Here is a 17,817-nt window from a genome sequence, read left to right as displayed (position 1 = left end):
TTTATTTTTTTCTAAAATATTTACATTAAAGTTATAAATGTAATCAGATATTCTTGCTATATAAAGTAGTGAAGTAGCCTCAGTTTTTATGTTGTTCCCTGGGGATATTTTATGGTAAATATTATCTTTTGAGTTCTTTGATCTGAGATTTCCCTTTCTTATTTTTTATTAGGCATCGTAACTTAAATACCTATAAAATGAGACAAATCTCAGCAAACAGTGCCATATCTCTGGTAATTTTCTGCTCTTCTATTCCTTAGGATGAGATACATCTTCTACATGATGATAGAGGTCCTGTCTTAGAAGCTTTGGTGGCCAGGGCCATTCGAAACATTGAAATGACCCAAGAGGATGTCAGACTCATTGGTCTCAGTGCCACCCTTCCTAACTATGAAGATGTGGCCACCTTTCTACGTGTTGACCCTGCCAAGGGGCTCTTCTACTTTGACAACAGGTATAAGGAAGGACTAGAAGTGTAGCCAAGGTGATCTTATGGTTTTTTTTTTTTTTGGTCAGTCAGGGGCTTGAACTCTAGGCTTGGGCGCTCTTCAGCTCAAGGCTAGTGCATACTCTACCACTTAAGACACAGCACAGGCACTTTCGGTTTTCTGGTGGTTAATTGGAGATAAGAGTCTTATGGACTTTCCTGCTACTACTGGCTTTGAACTGTGATCCTTGTATCTCAGCCTCCTTAGTAGCTAGGATTATAAGTGTGAGCCCCCGCACCCGGCTAGTGATCTTGTTTTTGAGTTCTTTTTTTTTTGGCGGTATTGGGGTTTGAATTTATGGCCTGTGTTTCCTGGATAAGTATACCACTATATTCATGCCCTTTTGCTTTATTTTTCAGACAAGGTATTGTGCTTTTTACCCAGGCCTGGCCTTTGACCTTGATATTCCTACTTACACCTCTTACATAGCTGGGATTATACCACCATGCCCAACTTCTTTGTTGAGATAGGGTCTTGCTAATTGGTTGCCCCCCATTGACCTTAAACTGTCTGATTTTTACCTCTTGAGTAGTTGTTGGCTATAGGTGTGAACCATTATGCCTAACCAAGGGCCATGCCCTTGAGTTTCTGTGTGTGAATCAAAAAGAGGACTATTGCTTCCAGGGAAAAGTTCTGTTTTCCTGCAATATTCCCTGCTAAAAGCCTCATTGATCTAACTCGAATTTCTAGCTTCCGCCCAGTGCCTCTGGAACAGACTTATGTGGGTATCACCGAGAAAAAAGCTATCAAGCGTTTCCAGATCATGAATGAAATAGTCTATGAGAAAATCATGGAACATGCTGGAAAAAATCAGGTCTGTTCTCAAACTTATTATTTTCAGATTGACAAAAATAAGAGAAATATAGCACAAATATCATTAGCAGAACTGAAAATGGGTTGTTAGTATTGAATATACCAGGGGTTTGGGAATATAGTTGAGAGGGATATAGCTCAGTGGTAGAACATGTGCTTACCACTTATGGGCCCTGCATTTGATCCCCACTGAAAACAGATAAATAGAACAATAAGGTAATACTGTGCACAACTTTACACTCAAATTGGCCAACTAAATAGTTACTATACATATGTGAAAATGGAACTAGGAAACTAATGGATAGGGAAGGTATAGATGGATAGGAAACAAATGGATAGAATGATGGAAGGAGTGACTGTTCTAGCACTGTACACATAAATGGAAATGTTAAACTTAAAACCCTTTGTGTATAACTATTTAAAGAGGGAACATTAAAATAAATTGGCCAACTTAGAAATGGACCAGTTCCCTGATAACTATAGCAGCTTAGATGAAACAGATTGATTGGATAGTCCTAACCGTTGGTGATCTTGGTTTTTTTTTTTTTTTGTCAGTTGTGGGGCTTGAACTCTGGGCCTGAGCGCTGTCCCTCAGCTCTTCAGCTCAAGGCTAGCGCTCTACCACTTGAGCTACAGCGCCACTTTTGGTTTTCTGGTGGTTTATTGGAGATAAGAGTTTCACGGACTTTCCTGCCAAGGCTGGCTTTGAACTGTAATCTTCACATCTTAGCCTCCTGAGTAGCTAGGATTATAGGCGTGAGCTACCGGCGCCCAGCTATGATATTGTTTTTGTAATTAGAAAGCTCTCAAAAGAAAAATTGTCAGGACAGGCCCAGAAAATCAGTCTGTTTATAAGTTAGCAAAAGTAAGCATGAAAAGTAGAAAATAGTGGAAATCACATTTTACTAGAAAGATGGTATGAACATTTCTTTGTATTTTTTTGGTGATTTTTTGGTACTGGTCCTAGGGCTTGAACTCAGGGCCTGGATGCTGTCTCTGAATTTTTTTGGCCAAGGCTATTGTTCTACCACTTGAGCCATAGCTCCATGTACAACTTTTTACTGGTTAATTGGAGATAAGTCTCATAGATTTTCCTACCTGTATTGACTTTATATTGCAATCCTCTGATCTCAGCTTCCTGAGTTGCTAGGATTTTTTTTTTTGTCGGTTGTGGGGCTTGAACTCTGGGCCTGGGCGTTGTCCTTCAGCTCTTCAACTCAAGGTGAGCGCTCTACCACTTGAGCTACAGCGCCACTTTGAGTTGCTAGGATTTCCAACACCTCGCTTATTATGATTTTTAATTTAATAGTTCAATATTAAGACAAAGGAAAGTTACAGGTTATATGTTTCTTTTTGTCTGATAAAGGCATGTAAATTTATGTGAAGAAATAAGTCTATTTGATACCAGATCCTAGGAATGTCACATTCCTGTGATATGAGACTAGCTCAGATTTAGTTTCCAGTTTGTTTTTATAAATAATGTAATATTTTAGCTATTCTCTTAAAGATAGGTCTTCATGTATCTTAGACTTTTGTTAGGGGTCTGGTCATATACTTGAGGACCCTCAATCTGCATTTATGCCACCTCAAAGTGAGCTGCTAGCTTTAGTTTGGCTTCTCAGTTGCAGGACCGTGTCACTATCCGCAGTGGGTTCCTTCCCCTTAGGTTTTGCCAGTCCTCTGTAGACTTCTGAGCCAGCGTGCATTCTCAAATTGTCCCTTTTCCTTAACCATAGCGCCTTGAAATGGTGTGGCCTTCTGCTTCCTGCTGCTGCTATCCTGGTGTTATCAGAATGGCTGCTGGAGCTGAATCTCTTGACTGTAGAAAACTGGTTTCTCTGTAGGTGCTGGTGTTTGTCCACTCTCGTAAGGAGACTGGGAAGACAGCCAGGGCCATCCGGGACATGTGCCTGGAGAAAGACACTTTGGGTCTGTTTCTTCGAGAGGGCTCTGCCTCCACAGAGGTCCTTCGGACAGAAGCAGAACAGTGCAAGGTGAGGAGGGCCCACCCTGATTCTCATTCCTACCTGGTAACTGGGTCTATGTTACCAGGGGTCACAAACAGCTCCACTATTGTTTAGTGCTCTGGTTTGACATAGGTTCAGGGGGATGATGTATGGAGTCTTTTTTTTTTTTTTGGTCGGTAGTAGGGCTTGAACTCTGAGCCTGGGTGCTGTCCCTCAGCTCTTCAGCTCAAGGCTAGCGCTCTACCACTTGAGCCACAGCTCCACTTCCAGTTTTCTGGTGGTTTATTGGAGATAAAGAATCTCACGGGTGTTCCTGCCCAGGCTGGCTTTGAACCACAATCCTCAGATCTCAGCCTTCTGAGTAGCTAGGATTACAGGCGTGAGCCACAAGTGCCCATCTGATGTGGAGTCTTACAGGAAAACTTCTCTTATTCCCTTGGTTTTTCTCTGTTTGTAGAACCTGGAACTGAAGGATCTTCTACCTTATGGCTTTGCTATTCATCATGCAGGTATGACCAGGGTTGACCGAACACTTGTGGAGGATCTTTTTGCTGATAAGCATATCCAGGTGAGGCTAAGAAAAGTGCTTTTTGTTGTTGTTGTTGGTTGTGGGGCTTCAGCTCAGGGCCTGGGAGCTGTCCCTGAGCTCTTTTGCCCAAGGATAGCACTCTATCACTTAGAGCTACAGTGTCACTTCTGATTTTCTGGTGGTTAATTGGAGTTAAGAGTCTCTTGGACTTTCCTGCCTGGGCTGACTTTGAACTGTGATTCCCCAGATCTTAGCTTTCTGAGTAGCTAGGATTACAGCTATAGCTTAGGAAAAGCTTTTGATGGAGCAGATGATATGGCCTTTACAAGACCTGAAATGTCAATAGCTAACATTTGTGGGCTCCTGGTACTTTTTGGTTTCTAGTGTACCTTGTCCATATTGGAAGGTTGTGTGTACAGTGTAATTCCCACTCTTTAACATACTATCTTTTTTTTTTTTTTGGGTCCGGTCGTGGGGCATGAACTCTGGGCCTGGGCGCTGTCCCTCAGCTCAAGGCTAGTGCTCTACCACTTGAGCCACAGCGCCACTTCTGGCTTTTTTTTTTCTTTTTGCTTATGTGGTGCTGAGGAATCGAACCCAGGGCCTCATGCATGCAAGGCAAGCGCTCTACCACTGAGCCACCTTCCCAGCCCTCCACATAATTTCAGTTTCTTACAAGATGAGATCTTTGTTCCTTCCTTCATTAAGGTGGTCTGTTTTTGAATTTTCTTTATCTTTAATTAATATAGGTCTGTACTTCTGACTCTTGGGTTTCTCTGGAACTTTGAAATGTTAATTCTTTTTTTTTTTTTTTTTGGGTCCAGTTGTGGGGCCTGAACTCTGGGCCTGGGTGCTGTCCCTCAGCTCTTCAGCTCAAGGCTAGCACTCTACCTCTCTTGAGCCACAGCGCCACTTCCGGCTTTTTTCTTTTTGCTTATGTGGTGCTGAGGAATTGAACCCAGGGCCTCTGGCTTGCAAGGCAAGCGCTCTACCACTTAGCCACCTTCCCAGCCCCTTGAAATGTTAATTCTTGAAAAGATGAGGAACCCAAGGAACCCTTTCATCATTATTGCAGTTTTACATTGACAAATACTACCACATAGATGTTACTCCATGTATTAGTTATTTTCCTTGTCACCATGATCAAAGTCCTTACAGAAACAACTTGAGGGAGGAAGGATTTATTTTGACTTATAGTTTCCAGAGTCTCACAAAATAGAATCAACAGCTAGAAGTTAAGCATTGAGAACCTGAGTCTGTTGGGAATGTTTCATTACTCCCACACAGTTCCTTTAGAGGCTCTGAAGGCAGAGATGTCAGGTACTCTTAAAACTCCAATAGTGTCTATTGTCCCTATTGTCTTGCCTTGTGTCTACAGGTTTTAGTTTCCACAGCAACTCTGGCTTGGGGTGTGAACCTCCCTGCTCATACAGTCATCATCAAAGGTACCCAGGTGTATAGTCCAGAGAAGGGGCGTTGGACAGAGCTGGGCGCCCTGGATATTCTTCAGGTACAGAGCCTTTAAGTTTGTTCTCAATACACGTATATTGGAAAGATGGAAGATCAAAGACTAAGTTCTACAACGCAGAATCCCTGAGTCAAAATTCAAAGCTGTCCAGTTACAACATTCTTCCTTTGTACCTTAGATGCTGGGACGTGCTGGTCGGCCCCAATATGACACCAAGGGCGAAGGCATACTCATCACCTCTCACGGGGAGTTACAGTACTACTTGTCACTCCTCAATCAGCAGCTTCCTATTGAGAGCCAGATGGTATCAAAGCTGCCTGACATGCTTAATGCAGAAATCGTGCTGGGGAATGTCCAGAATGCAAAGGTAGGGAAGAGCTATGCTCTTAAGCCTTTAAGCCTTTTCTCTGGTACCTCAAGAGTCTGAGTTAAAAGGAGAGGATGATCCTTATTGTGTTGTACAGGGTTCCGCATCCTGCACCCATATAATCTTCAGTTTAAGTTGCTGGGATCTGTGGTAGGCACTTTCTCTTATTTCCAAGACCTTTGAAAGAACCGTTTCCTTTCATTGATGTAATACTATAAGCATTCAGAAGACAGTATAATGTTCATTGAACATCAGCAATTTTCCATGCGGGAACCGTGGCTCTGTTGTAGGATGCGGTGAACTGGCTTGGTTATGCCTACCTGTATATCCGAATGCTCCGGTCACCAACCCTTTATGGCATCTCTCATGATGACCTGAAAGGAGATCCCTTGCTGGATCAGCGCCGACTAGATTTGGTTCACACTGCTGCATTGATGCTTGACAAGAACAATCTGGTCAAGTATGACAAGAAGACAGGCAATTTCCAGGTAAGTGGCATGAGGGTTCTGAGGTGTAGGTTTCAGCAAAAGTTGTAGGCTCAGGTGAAATTGTTTTCTCCCTTGATTTGAATTTCCTGTGTATAATTGCCTCTTAGATAGAACAGAGATTAGACTGTACTGGTGAACTGAAATGGTACTTCTTTCTTTATTTGATTATTTATTTTTGAGTACTGATACTGTTTTTGTTTCTGTTTCTGGGTTGTGCTTTTGCTAGTACTGGGGCTTAAATTCAGGGCCTGGGTGCTGTCCCTCAGCTCTTCAGCTCAAGGCGAGCACTCTACCACTTGAGCTACAGCGCCACTTCCGGTTTTCTGGTGGTTTATTGGAGATAGGAGTCTCACAGTCTCTCCTGCCCGGGCTGGCTTTGAACCGCAATCCTCAGATCTCAGCCTCCTGAGTAGCTAGGATTACAGGCGTGAGCCACCAGCGCCCGGCTTTCCCTGAGCTTCTTTATGCTCAAGGCTAGTGCTCTCCACCTGAACCACAGCATCACTTCCTGATGGGGGGGTTTGCACTAAGGAACTCAAGCTCTTGCTCAGACTTTTTTTTTTTTTTGGCTGGTCATGGGACCTGATCTCTGGGCCTGGGGACTGTCCCTCAGCTCTTCAGCTCAAGGCTAGCACTCTACCACTTGAGCCACAGTGCCACTTCTGGCCTTTTCTGCTTTTATGGTGCTTAGGAATCAAACAGCACTTTCAGCTTTTTCCGAGTAGGTTTAGAGGTAAGATTCTCATGGACTTTCCTGCCCAGACTGGCTTCGAACCACAGTCCTCAGATCTCAGCTAGGATCTTTGAGTAGCTAGGATTATAGGCATGTGCCACCAGTGCTCAGCTTTTCTGGTTGGCTTTGAATCAGTCCTCAGATTTCAGCTCCTAAGCAGCTAGAATTACAGTTGTGAGCTACTGGCGCCTGGCCTTTTTTTTCCTCCCATAATTGGAGTTGCAGGCGCTCATTTAGCTGGTTTTTGTGTGGGCATCAATTTTCTATATGTCAGCTTATTTGACAACTTCCTCATGTGCCAGAGTCTTTTGTACTAGAATTTTGTACCAGAATTTTGTCCATTTGTCCTATTGGGTATTCAAGTTAGAGGTTGGGGTGGGGCTTAATAATAAATAGCATGCCTTGAGCCTTCATTCTCTCTAGGTGACTGAACTGGGCCGCATAGCTAGCCACTACTACATTACCAATGATACAGTACAGACCTACAACCAGCTGCTAAAGCCCACTCTGAGTGAGATTGAGCTTTTCCGTGTTTTCTCATTGTCCTCAGAGTTCAAGAACATTACTGTGAGAGAGGTGAGCCTATAGCATGCCAGGAAGGGGAGTTGGGACATACTACCAAGGTGCTAGATGGCCTCTTTTCTATTTTCCTTGGACTAATGTTGTTTTTTTGACCATTTCTTCTTGTGGCAGGAGGAGAAACTGGAGCTGCAGAAGTTGCTGGAGAGAGTGCCCATCCCTGTAAAGGAGAGCATTGAGGAACCCAGTGCAAAGGTGAGCCCATCTTTTCCTTTGCTTGGTAGTTTTTATAGTCTTCCAAAGATGAACCTTGAGTTTGGGTTCATGCATGGAAATCTCATACTTATTCATGGGGTATTAGAGATTGATCCTAGAGTCTTATGATTGCTTTAGTTTCTGTGGAAGATTTCTCTTGTGGGCACATGTACCCAGAATAGAAATGCAATTTGCTTTCTTGGGCTGATTAGTAATTGGCCTCTTACTGGCTGTTTTTGCTTTTTTCTAGATCAATGTGCTTCTCCAAGCCTTCATCTCTCAGCTGAAATTGGAGGGCTTTGCACTTATGGCTGATATGGTATATGTTACACAGGTGAGGACAAAGTTGTACTTGGGAAGTGAGTAGGGTACTATTAGGTCTAGTGCCTTGTATACTGTGTGTGTCTTAAAGGAAGCTTGAAATAGTGAGCTAGAAGCAGTGCTTATTGTGTCCTAACTGGCTTTAGTTAGTGCCTATGTGGTTCAGAATCTTTGCTGGATGGATCTTGAATATGGGAAAGGACAGGCTTTAAGAAAAACTGTGAAGGGGGCTGGGAAGGTGGCTCAGTGGTAGAGCGCTTGCCTTGCATGCCTGAGGCCCTGGGTTCGATTCCTCAGCACCACATAAGCAAAAAGAAAAAAGCCGGAAGTGGCGCTGTGGCTCAAGTGGTAGAGTGCTAGCCTTGAGCTGAAGAGCTGAGGGACAGCGCCCAGGCCCAGAGTTCAGGCCCACGACCGGACCCAAAAAAAAAAGAAAAACTGTGAAGAAATTGTCACCTCCATTTCCTAGGAAGCAGGAAATGTTTCTCTCCTTCTGTAGCTTCCTACTTTATCCCTGTTGTACTAAAATAAATCCTTGCTAAAACTTGAAGAAGAAAAAGGATTGCTGGTTGTCTCTGTAGGTCCTGACAAGGAGATCCACTGAACAAAGCCTGCTTCTCCTAATGACTTCCCATTGTGGGTGCAGGACTCATTTATAAATTCAGAAATGGCAAAGACAATGCTAATAAAATGTTAACTATTATTTGTCTGCCTGGAAGGGCAAAAGAAAGGAGTAATTACAAAGTGGACTTTGTGACTTGGTGTGAATGATTGCATTGGAGCCTAAGGTATTAACTGTAGGTAGTTAGGCCTAGGGATACTTGAGAGTCTACCATGGAAACACTTTTTTCCCTAGTCGGCTGGCCGGTTGATGCGAGCAATCTTTGAAATTGTCTTGAATCGAGGATGGGCACAGCTTACAGACAAGACTCTGAATCTCTGCAAGATGATCGACAAACGCATGTAAGAGTCCAGTGAACGGGTGGCAGGTCACCATGAGTTGGGGCCCAGACTGAGTGTGATGCAAAAGCCTCAGAGTGCCTTTGATCGTCAGTCCTGATGACTGAAGTATGACATGAAGCTAGGTGAAAGTTGAAAAGGGAACAGGGCCCTTTAGTGTTCTGGGGAGTTGAGGGACTGCCAGCCAATGTTGGCTCTGCTCACAGTTTGGAAGGTCTTTCTCTAATGATTGTATCTTAGTGGTTATGGGTAAACCCTTTGAAGCTGGGATGAAGGCAGTCCTGCAGAATGAACCAACTTTGTCTTCTTCCTGCATAGGTGGCAATCCATGTGTCCTCTGCGTCAGTTTCGTAAACTCCCAGAAGAGGTAGTAAAGAAGATAGAGAAGAAAAACTTCCCTTTTGAGCGTCTGTATGACCTGAATCATAATGAAATAGGTGTGTGAGAAGCTCTTGTCTTATCCTCTGGCCCATATGTCTTTCTCAGCTTCCATAGTTTCCAGTTTATAGTCCTTGTACACTAGTAGCCTGTGCTAACTTCTTATGTCCCCCTGATGTGCAGACTTACTTTTGTTCTCAACATTTTGAATGTTCTTGGGTCTAAAGGGAAAAATTAATTTCTTCATGTAGAATCTGCCTCTTTCCCATAGGGGCCACTAGGGCCCAATTTGCAGATATGCTACCCTGGCCAGGTTACAGCTCCAGTACTCTCTAATTTTCTCATAGGGGAGCTTATCCGCATGCCGAAGATGGGGAAGACCATCCATAAGTATGTACACCTGTTCCCCAAGTTGGAGTTGTCAGTGCATCTACAACCCATCACACGCTCTACCCTGAAAGTGGAGCTGACCATCACTCCAGATTTTCAGTGGGATGAAAAGGTTAGGCTTGCTGGGCAGAGGGTCCTGGGTCGGAAGTGTTGAGTCCCCATGGTGACTGACCTTGCTTTTACCTGTGCTTGTGATGGCAGGTCCATGGTTCATCAGAAGCATTCTGGATTCTAGTGGAAGATGTGGACAGTGAGGTGATTCTGCACCATGAGTATTTTCTACTCAAGGCCAAGTATGCCCAAGATGAGCACCTCATTACATTCTTCGTACCTGTCTTTGAACCATTGCCCCCTCAGTACTTCATCAGAGTAGTGTCTGACCGCTGGCTTTGTGAGTATCTTTTCTTTGAGTCCCCAAGGACAGTAGAAAGATTTCTCTCTCTCTCTTTCTCTCTCTCTCTTTCTCTCCTTCCTCTCTTTCTCTCTCTCTCTTTCTTTCTTTCATTGTAAAAATACCATACAGAGGGATTACAATTACATGGCAAGATAGTGAGTACATTTCTTATCAAGCATTGTTGCCTCCTCCTTTGTTTCCCCATACCATCCCTTCCCCTCTCCACCCTCACACCTCCCCACAGTAGAAAGATTTCTTGATCTTTGTCCTGGCCTTGGCATTGTTGGGGAAGAATAGTGTACACCTCCTAGGGTTCCTGGTACTCAGTTTGGCGGTACTTTGGAAGTCTGTTAGAGGATTGCTTCCTACACTTTCTGTTTTTTTTTTCCCCCCTTCTGGCAGCCTGTGAGACACAGCTGCCTGTCTCCTTCCGGCACCTGATCCTTCCAGAGAAGTACCCACCTCCAACGGAACTTTTGGACCTACAGCCCTTGCCTGTGTCTGCTTTGAGAAACAGTGCCTTTGAGAGCCTTTACCAGGACAAATTTCCTTTCTTCAATCCCATACAGACCCAAGGTGCGTATTTGAATCTCAGGTAGTTGGTTGGTTACCTTGGAGGCCTTTTATGGTCATGTAGAGATAGGTGTACTCTGTGGCAGGGGTCACTCAAGTGCATGGTAATCCTGGAGTTCCTAAATATGGCTGTTGGGGCCCACCAGGACATTTCCCTCTCACAGATGTACTTGTTTAGTGTTAGATTTGCTTTGCACAATAGCCTGGCTTCTTGTTTTGGTGTCCTTGGTATTCACAAGTGATCTGCCTCCCCGTCTCTGTCTTCTTTCCTGGTGCCAAACCTTTCCTCTTGGTTTCCAGTGTTTAACACCGTGTACTAGCCTTGAGTGAAGGAGCTCAGGGATAGTACCCAGGCCCTGAGTTCAAGGCCCCCTCATAAAAAAAAAAAAAAGCCGGGCACTGGTGGCTCACGCCTGTAATCCTAGCTACTCAGGAGGCTGAGATCTGAGGATCATGGTTCAAAGCCAGCCCGGGCAGGAGAGACCATGAGACTCCTATCTCCAATAAACCACCGGAAAACCGGAAGTGGCGCTGTAGCTCAAGTGGTAGAGCGCTCGCCTTGAGCTGAAGAGCTGAGGGACAGCGCCCAGGCCCAGAGTTCAAGCCCCACGACCGACCAAAAAAAAAAAAAAAGCTGGGTGCTGGTGACTCACACCTGCAATCCTAGCTACTCAGGAGGCTGAGATATAAGGATCGTGGTTCAAAGCCAGGATATCTTCCTAGGGAGACATGGTGCCTTACTGTGGTGTTATGTGGTCTTTTTTGTTTGTTTGTTTGTTTTGAGACAGTCTCACTATATTCCAGGTTGTCATTGAACTCAAATCTTTCTACTTCTACCTCATAAATGCTGGGATTACATACTGTGCCCCTGTGCCAGCATTATTGTCATTTCTTATGCTCAGGGTGTTGTTGCCTGCTTCTGAAGCTCCAATCTTGAGCCAGAGGGCCTCCCACTCCCATCATAAGTAGCAACTAATTCACAGAGCAGGAACTGGGCTCTAAGTATTATGTTGTGGAGGGAATCCAGCAATGATTTCCCTAATCTCCCATCAATCCTTTGAGAGGATTACTATTATTTAGTACCAAAGAACCTCATTTTATGGATAAGGTGCCCCAATTGAACTAGCTAGTAAACAGACTGGAATCTTAACTCAATTTTGATATTAGGGCTTGGACTTTCATGTTCTGTTAGACTATTTATAGAAAATGTAAGAATGCTGAAGGGGCAGAGGGAGGTGTCCTGATTTCTGAGAAGCAAAGAAGGATGCCTGGCCTCTTCCTATGTTGCCTTCCCACAACTCTCCTGGATACTGGAACTAGATTTGGTCTCTCCTCTAATCTATTTTGTGGGAGCAGAAGCTAGGTAGCATAGCAATCAAGGCCAGCTTCTGTGCCACTGCACCATTATATATTCTGCACAATAGCTTGGCTTCTTGTTTTGTGGTATCTTTGGTATTGACAAGTGATCTGCCACCCAGCATGTTTCTTCTTTCCTGGTGCTCAACCTTTTCTTTTGGTTTCCAGTGTTTAACACCGTGTACAACAGTGATGATAATGTGTTTGTGGGGGCCCCCACGGGCAGTGGGAAAACAATTTGTGCCGAGTTTGCCATCCTGCGGATGCTACTACAGAACTCAGAGGGACGTTGTGTCTACATTACCCCCATGGAGGCTCTGGCAGAGCAGGTATGTGATATGTTATGCCCCAGAAGCCATTTCAACTGTAATTTCAGATCAAGGTTTTCTAAGCTCTGCTCTCCTATCACCTAAAGGCTGGGGCAGGATTAGAAAGTAATAGTGTGAGGGGCTGGGAAGGTGGCTCAGGGGTAGAGCTCTTGCCTTGCATGCATGAGGCCCTGGATTCGATTCCTCAGCACCCCATAAGCAAAAAGAAAAAAGCCAAAGTGGCGCTGTGGCTCAAGTGGTAGAGTGCTAGCCTTGAGCTGAAGAGCTGAGGGATAGCGCCCAGGCCCAGAGTTCAGGCCCCACGACCGGACCCCCCCCCCCCCCAAAAAAAAAAAAGAAGAAGAAGAAAAAAAGAAAGTAATAGTGTGAGCCAGGCCAGTGGTGCACACCTGTAGTTTTAGCTGTTCAGGATGTTGAGGCAAAGGATCACTTTAGTTCCCAAGTGTGAGGCTGCCTCAAGCAACACAGCAAGACTTTATTTAAAAAAAAAAAAGAAAAGAAAAGAAACAGGGCACTGGTGGCTCACTCCTGTAATCCTTGCTACTCAGGAGGCTGAGATCTGAGGATCGTGGTTCCAAGCTAGCTAAGGCAAGAAAGGCTCTGAGACTTTTTATCACCAATTAACTACCAGAAAACCACAGGTGGTGCTATATGACTCAAAAGTGGTAGTGCAGCCGGGTGCTGGTGGCTCATGCCTATAATCCTAGCTACTTAGGAGGCTGAGATCTGAGGATCACAGTTCAAAGCCAGCCTGGGCAAAAAAGTCTGTGAGACTCTTTATCTCCAGAAAACCAGAAGTGGCACTGTGGCTCAAGTGGTAGAGCACTAGCTTTGAGCTGAAGAGCTGAGGGACAGCACCCAGGCCCGGAGTTCAAGCCCCACAACTGACCAAAAAAAAAAAAAAAAGTGGTAGTACACTAGCCTAGAGAGAAAGCTGAGGGACAGTACCCAGGCCCTGAGTTCAAGCCCCATGATCAAAAAAAATAGAAGCCTGGTGCTGGGTGATTCACACCTGTAATCACTAGCTACTCAGGAGGCTGAGATACAAGGATTATGGTTCAAAGGCAGCCTGGGCAGGAAAGTCTGTGAGACTCTTATCTCCAATTAATCACAAGAAAACTGGAAGTGGTGCTGTGGCTCAAAGTGGCAGAGCACTAGCCTTGAACAAAAGAGCTCAGGAACAACACGTAGGCCATGAGTTCAAGCCCCATGACTAACAACAACAACAAAAATAAATATGAAAGTAGTATGAGATCTGCATAGTAGCACTTAATTCTTTGACCTCTTGGTTTAATTCCTAATAAGTGAAAAATGCCCACTGTGGCTTGCTTATATATCTTCCTCCCTCTGACTGCCAGGTGTACATGGACTGGTATGAGAAATTCCAGGACAGACTCAACAAGAAGGTCGTGCTCCTGACAGGGGAGACAAGCACAGACCTGAAGCTTCTGGGAAAAGGCAACATCATCATCAGCACCCCTGAGAAATGGGACATACTTTCCCGGCGGTGGAAGCAACGCAAGAATGTCCAGAACATCAACCTGTTTGTGGTGGATGAAGTTCACCTCATCGGGGGCGAGAATGGGGTATGGCTTGACCTTGGAACTCACATAGGGACTGAGACTGGCTCGGTGACTTTGGGCCTGGGCCTTGTGTTTTGGCTCAGGTCTCCAAGGATTCTGCCCTCTTAGAAAAATGGTTTCTTGGTAGAGGTTGGTTGCGTTGGGGCAGGGGAACCAAAGACAGAAAAGCTCATGCTTGGAAGGAAGAATTATATTATTTCAAAGCTGTTTAATGGTCACAAAAGGGAAACTCAGGCAGAAGTTAGGGAGCCTGGGCCTTGAGTGACTTCTTCCTCTCTTTCTCAGCCTGTCTTGGAAGTGATCTGCTCTCGTATGCGCTACATCTCCTCCCAGATTGAGCGACCTATTCGCATTGTGGCTCTCAGCTCCTCACTCTCGAATGCCAAGGATGTGGCTCACTGGTTGGGCTGCAGTGCTACCTCCACCTTCAACTTCCACCCTAATGTGCGCCCCGTGCCCTTGGAATTGCACATCCAGGTAGGACCCACTCTCCTTGCCCTGGTGGCTTCAGAGATGCCCATTTAACCCGGCTTTGGTGACTTTGGGGTATCATTTCTTTTTTGGACTCCAGGGCTTCAACATCAGCCATACACAGACCCGCCTGCTGTCCATGGCCAAGCCGGTGTACCATGCTATCACGAAGCACTCACCTAAGAAGCCTGTCATTGTTTTTGTCCCATCTCGAAAGCAGACGCGCCTTACTGCCATTGACATCCTCACCACCTGTGCAGCAGACATTCAGCGGCAGAGGTGGGGTAGAGGTTACATTAAATGATGCCTGTCTCGCTGAAGAATATTCTGTTGAGGGTGGGGCTTTGGGTTTGGGGTTTTAAGTGATGGAGTCTGCTGGAGATGGGATCTTCTGAGCTGAGTTGAGTGTCCATGCCACCCAGGTTCTTGCACTGCACCGAGAAGGACCTGATTCCATACCTGGAGAAGCTAAGTGACAGTACACTCAAGGAAACACTGTTAAATGGAGTGGGCTACCTACATGAGGGGCTCAGCCCTATAGAACGACGTCTGGTGGAGCAGCTCTTCAGCTCAGGTAAGAATACCTGATATGTGATATGTCTCTGTGGTGGAATACTAGTAATTTTCACATTACTGTTAGGATTGTTTATCTCATTGATTCCCCCAGACACTTGTGATATAAGTGGGACAAATATCCCTTCTTGTTAGATGAGAAAACAGACAGGCACACAAACTTGTGCTGTTTCATAACCTGATTTTCTAGAGTCCAGGACCATTGGCTAATAGACCTGGTTCTGTGTTGGATGTCAGTCTTTAGGGTGGTTAGACCTTAGAGATGTAGCACATGGTAGAACATTGGCTGATGTTTCTTGTTGACCTGTGGCATTTCAAGTATCACCCATTCTGGCACTCTTTAATAGAGCCCCTGTGTAGATTCTCCTGGCAGAATCATCCTTGAATTTGCCTGATTTGGAGTTTTCCACTGTGCTGCAGTGGGTTAAGTAAGCCCCCAGTTGAGTTAGTTTTAGCTGTTTCCATTAGCAAGTTAGCCAGCATATAGTAGTAGCCCAAGTCTTGCTTTCCCTGGGCTTTGGGCTGTACTGTAGGATTGTATTGTTTCTTCTTAAATAGTCCCAGAACAAGACACCAACAATATGGAACAACTTCACACAATACTGCATTAGTTCTCTTTGGTCCTGTTAGACCTTGTTCCTAACCAGTCTTACTTTGAGTTTTGAAATGAAGCACATGATTAGCTACTACCTTGCCCATAAGACAATATACTATTTCTCCAGGGAGCCCTACTCTCTTGTCTTTTTTTCTCCTCTGCTGTTTAGGAGCCATTCAGGTGGTAGTGGCTTCTCGGAGTCTCTGCTGGGGCATGAGTGTGGCTGCCCACTTGGTGATCATCATGGACACCCAGTACTACAATGGCAAGATCCATGCGTGAGTATAATTGGTGCTTAGTATTAACAAAAACTTCTTTCCTATAATGAACATACATTGCAGACGAATCAGGAAAGAAACACATAGAAAAGGTTTACCATAGCTAGATAGGCTTTTGTTTTGGCAGTGCTGGAGATTAAACTCAGTTTCTCACAAATATAGGTAACTGTGGAGTTTTGTTTTTTTTATTGTAAAGATGCTGTACAGAGGAGTTACAGTTACATGATTAAGGTAATGAGCACATTTCTTGTCCAACATTGTTACCCTCTCCTTTGTTTTTCTCCTACTATTCCTTCCCTCCCCCACTCCTAACTGTGGGATTTTTGAAAGTGTTTTCAGTATTAGTTTCAGGATCTAGGCTAACATTTTCTTTTTTGCTGGTCTTGAGGCTTGAACTCAAGACCTGGGTACTGTCCCTGAGCTTTTTTATTTTTTGGTTGTAGAGCTTGAACTCTGGGCCTGGGCACTGTCCCTCAGCTCTTCAGCTCAAACTAGCCCGCTACCACTTGAGCCACAGTGCCATTTCTGATTTTCTGGTGGTTAATTGGAGATATGAGTCTCACAGCCTTTCCTGCTCAGGCTGGCTTTTTTTTTTTTTTTTTTTTTTAATTTTTATTTTTTCACTAATCTGTTGTGCTGTGTTGCTAAATTAGCCCAGCTCTCATCTGCTCCTTTGTTTTTTTTTTTCCTTTTTTTTTATTGTAAAGATACTATACAGAGGGTTACAGTTACATGAGTAAGGTAATGAGTATACTTCCTATTGAACATTGTTACCCCCTCCATTGTTTTCCCCCTACCATCCCTTCCCTCCCTACCTTCCCCGGGGTTCTTTTTTTTTTTTTTAATTGTGATTAAGTGATTACATAATTTCCCAAATTTCACAGTATTGTGGAATAATGATGCTCATTTAAAGTCACAAGCTCATTCTAACTTTCCTGGAGCAAATTGTCTATCACAGTCTATAACATATAACGGTGTACACATATACACCATACATGTGATCAGCAGCATGGGGATATTTAGTAGTGGTTCGACCAGATGAGTGGGAGTTCTTAGTTTCTTAAGTCCTGTTAGTTTTGTCGTATCACCTAACATTTTGGATTTAACATCCACTTATCAGGGAGACCATGTACCGTTTGTCTCTTTGCTCTTGGCTTACCTCGCTCAACATGATTCCTTCTAGCTCCATCCATTTCCCTGCAAATGCCATTATTTTGTCATTTCTAATGGCTGCATAATATTCCATTGTGTATAGATACCACAATTTTTGGATCCATTCATCTGTGGTGGGGCATCTGGGTTGTTTCCATATCCTAGCTATTGTGAACAGTGCTGCAATAAACATGGAGGTGCACGTGTCCTTGTATATTGGTTCCTGTTGTTCCGGGTAGATGCCCAGAAGTTGTATGACTGGGTTGTAAGGGAGGTCAATCTTTAGCTTTCTAAGGACCCTCCAGACTGCTTTCCAAAGTGGTTGTATAAGTGTACATTCCCACCAGCAGTGTAATAGGGTTCCTCTTTCTCTACATCCCCTCCAGCATTTGTTGTTGGCTGATTTGTGGATGTGGGACATTCTGACTGGGGTAAGGTGGTATCTCAGGGTTGTCTTTATTTGCATTTCTTTCACCACCAGGGATGATGAACATTTCCTCATGTGTTTCTTTGGCATTTTTATTTCTTCATCTGAGAAGTCCCTCTTTAGTTCCCTTGCCCATTTAGTAATTGATTTGTTGGGTTTGGGAGGGTCAGGCTGGCTTTGAACTGTGATCCTCAGATCTCAGCCTCCTGAGTAGCTAGGATTACCAGCTCCCTGAGTTTTTTTTGTTTTTTTGTTTTTGTTTTTTTTTTTGCTCAAGGGTAACACTCCACCACTTGAGCCACAGCCACTTCCAGCTATTTTGGTGTTTAATTGGAGATACTCACTTTCTTGCTTTGGCTGGCTCCAAACTGTAATCTTCAGATCTTAGCTTCCTGAGTAGCTAGGATTAA

At 44.4% G+C, this 17,817-nt stretch overlaps 1 protein-coding gene across 1 annotated transcript in view; it reads left to right on the top strand.

Annotated features, from left to right (window-relative positions):
- Snrnp200 (small nuclear ribonucleoprotein U5 subunit 200) overlaps positions 1 to 17,817 on the top strand; it is a 39,929-nt gene that overhangs the window by 14,742 nt on the left and 7,370 nt on the right. The window contains exons 15-35 of the mRNA XM_042695470.1: positions 261 to 454; positions 1,179 to 1,302; positions 3,146 to 3,295; positions 3,726 to 3,836; positions 5,176 to 5,307; positions 5,444 to 5,632; positions 5,923 to 6,120; positions 7,277 to 7,429; positions 7,547 to 7,627; positions 7,878 to 7,961; positions 8,805 to 8,911; positions 9,227 to 9,345; positions 9,634 to 9,788; positions 9,878 to 10,067; positions 10,473 to 10,646; positions 12,168 to 12,328; positions 13,687 to 13,914; positions 14,197 to 14,388; positions 14,483 to 14,661; positions 14,805 to 14,956; positions 15,720 to 15,828. Coding sequence (XP_042551404.1) covers positions 261 to 454; positions 1,179 to 1,302; positions 3,146 to 3,295; positions 3,726 to 3,836; positions 5,176 to 5,307; positions 5,444 to 5,632; positions 5,923 to 6,120; positions 7,277 to 7,429; positions 7,547 to 7,627; positions 7,878 to 7,961; positions 8,805 to 8,911; positions 9,227 to 9,345; positions 9,634 to 9,788; positions 9,878 to 10,067; positions 10,473 to 10,646; positions 12,168 to 12,328; positions 13,687 to 13,914; positions 14,197 to 14,388; positions 14,483 to 14,661; positions 14,805 to 14,956; positions 15,720 to 15,828 — 3,182 coding nt within the window. The remainder of the gene's footprint in view (positions 1 to 260; positions 455 to 1,178; positions 1,303 to 3,145; positions 3,296 to 3,725; positions 3,837 to 5,175; positions 5,308 to 5,443; positions 5,633 to 5,922; positions 6,121 to 7,276; positions 7,430 to 7,546; positions 7,628 to 7,877; positions 7,962 to 8,804; positions 8,912 to 9,226; positions 9,346 to 9,633; positions 9,789 to 9,877; positions 10,068 to 10,472; positions 10,647 to 12,167; positions 12,329 to 13,686; positions 13,915 to 14,196; positions 14,389 to 14,482; positions 14,662 to 14,804; positions 14,957 to 15,719; positions 15,829 to 17,817) is intronic.

Source organism: Dipodomys spectabilis, unplaced genomic scaffold (assembly GCF_019054845.1).
Source record: "Dipodomys spectabilis isolate Male_0828 unplaced genomic scaffold, ASM1905484v1 ptg000187l, whole genome shotgun sequence".
NCBI lineage: Eukaryota > Metazoa > Chordata > Mammalia > Rodentia > Heteromyidae > Dipodomys > Dipodomys spectabilis.
This window is presented reverse-complemented; position numbering and strand designations above follow the sequence as displayed.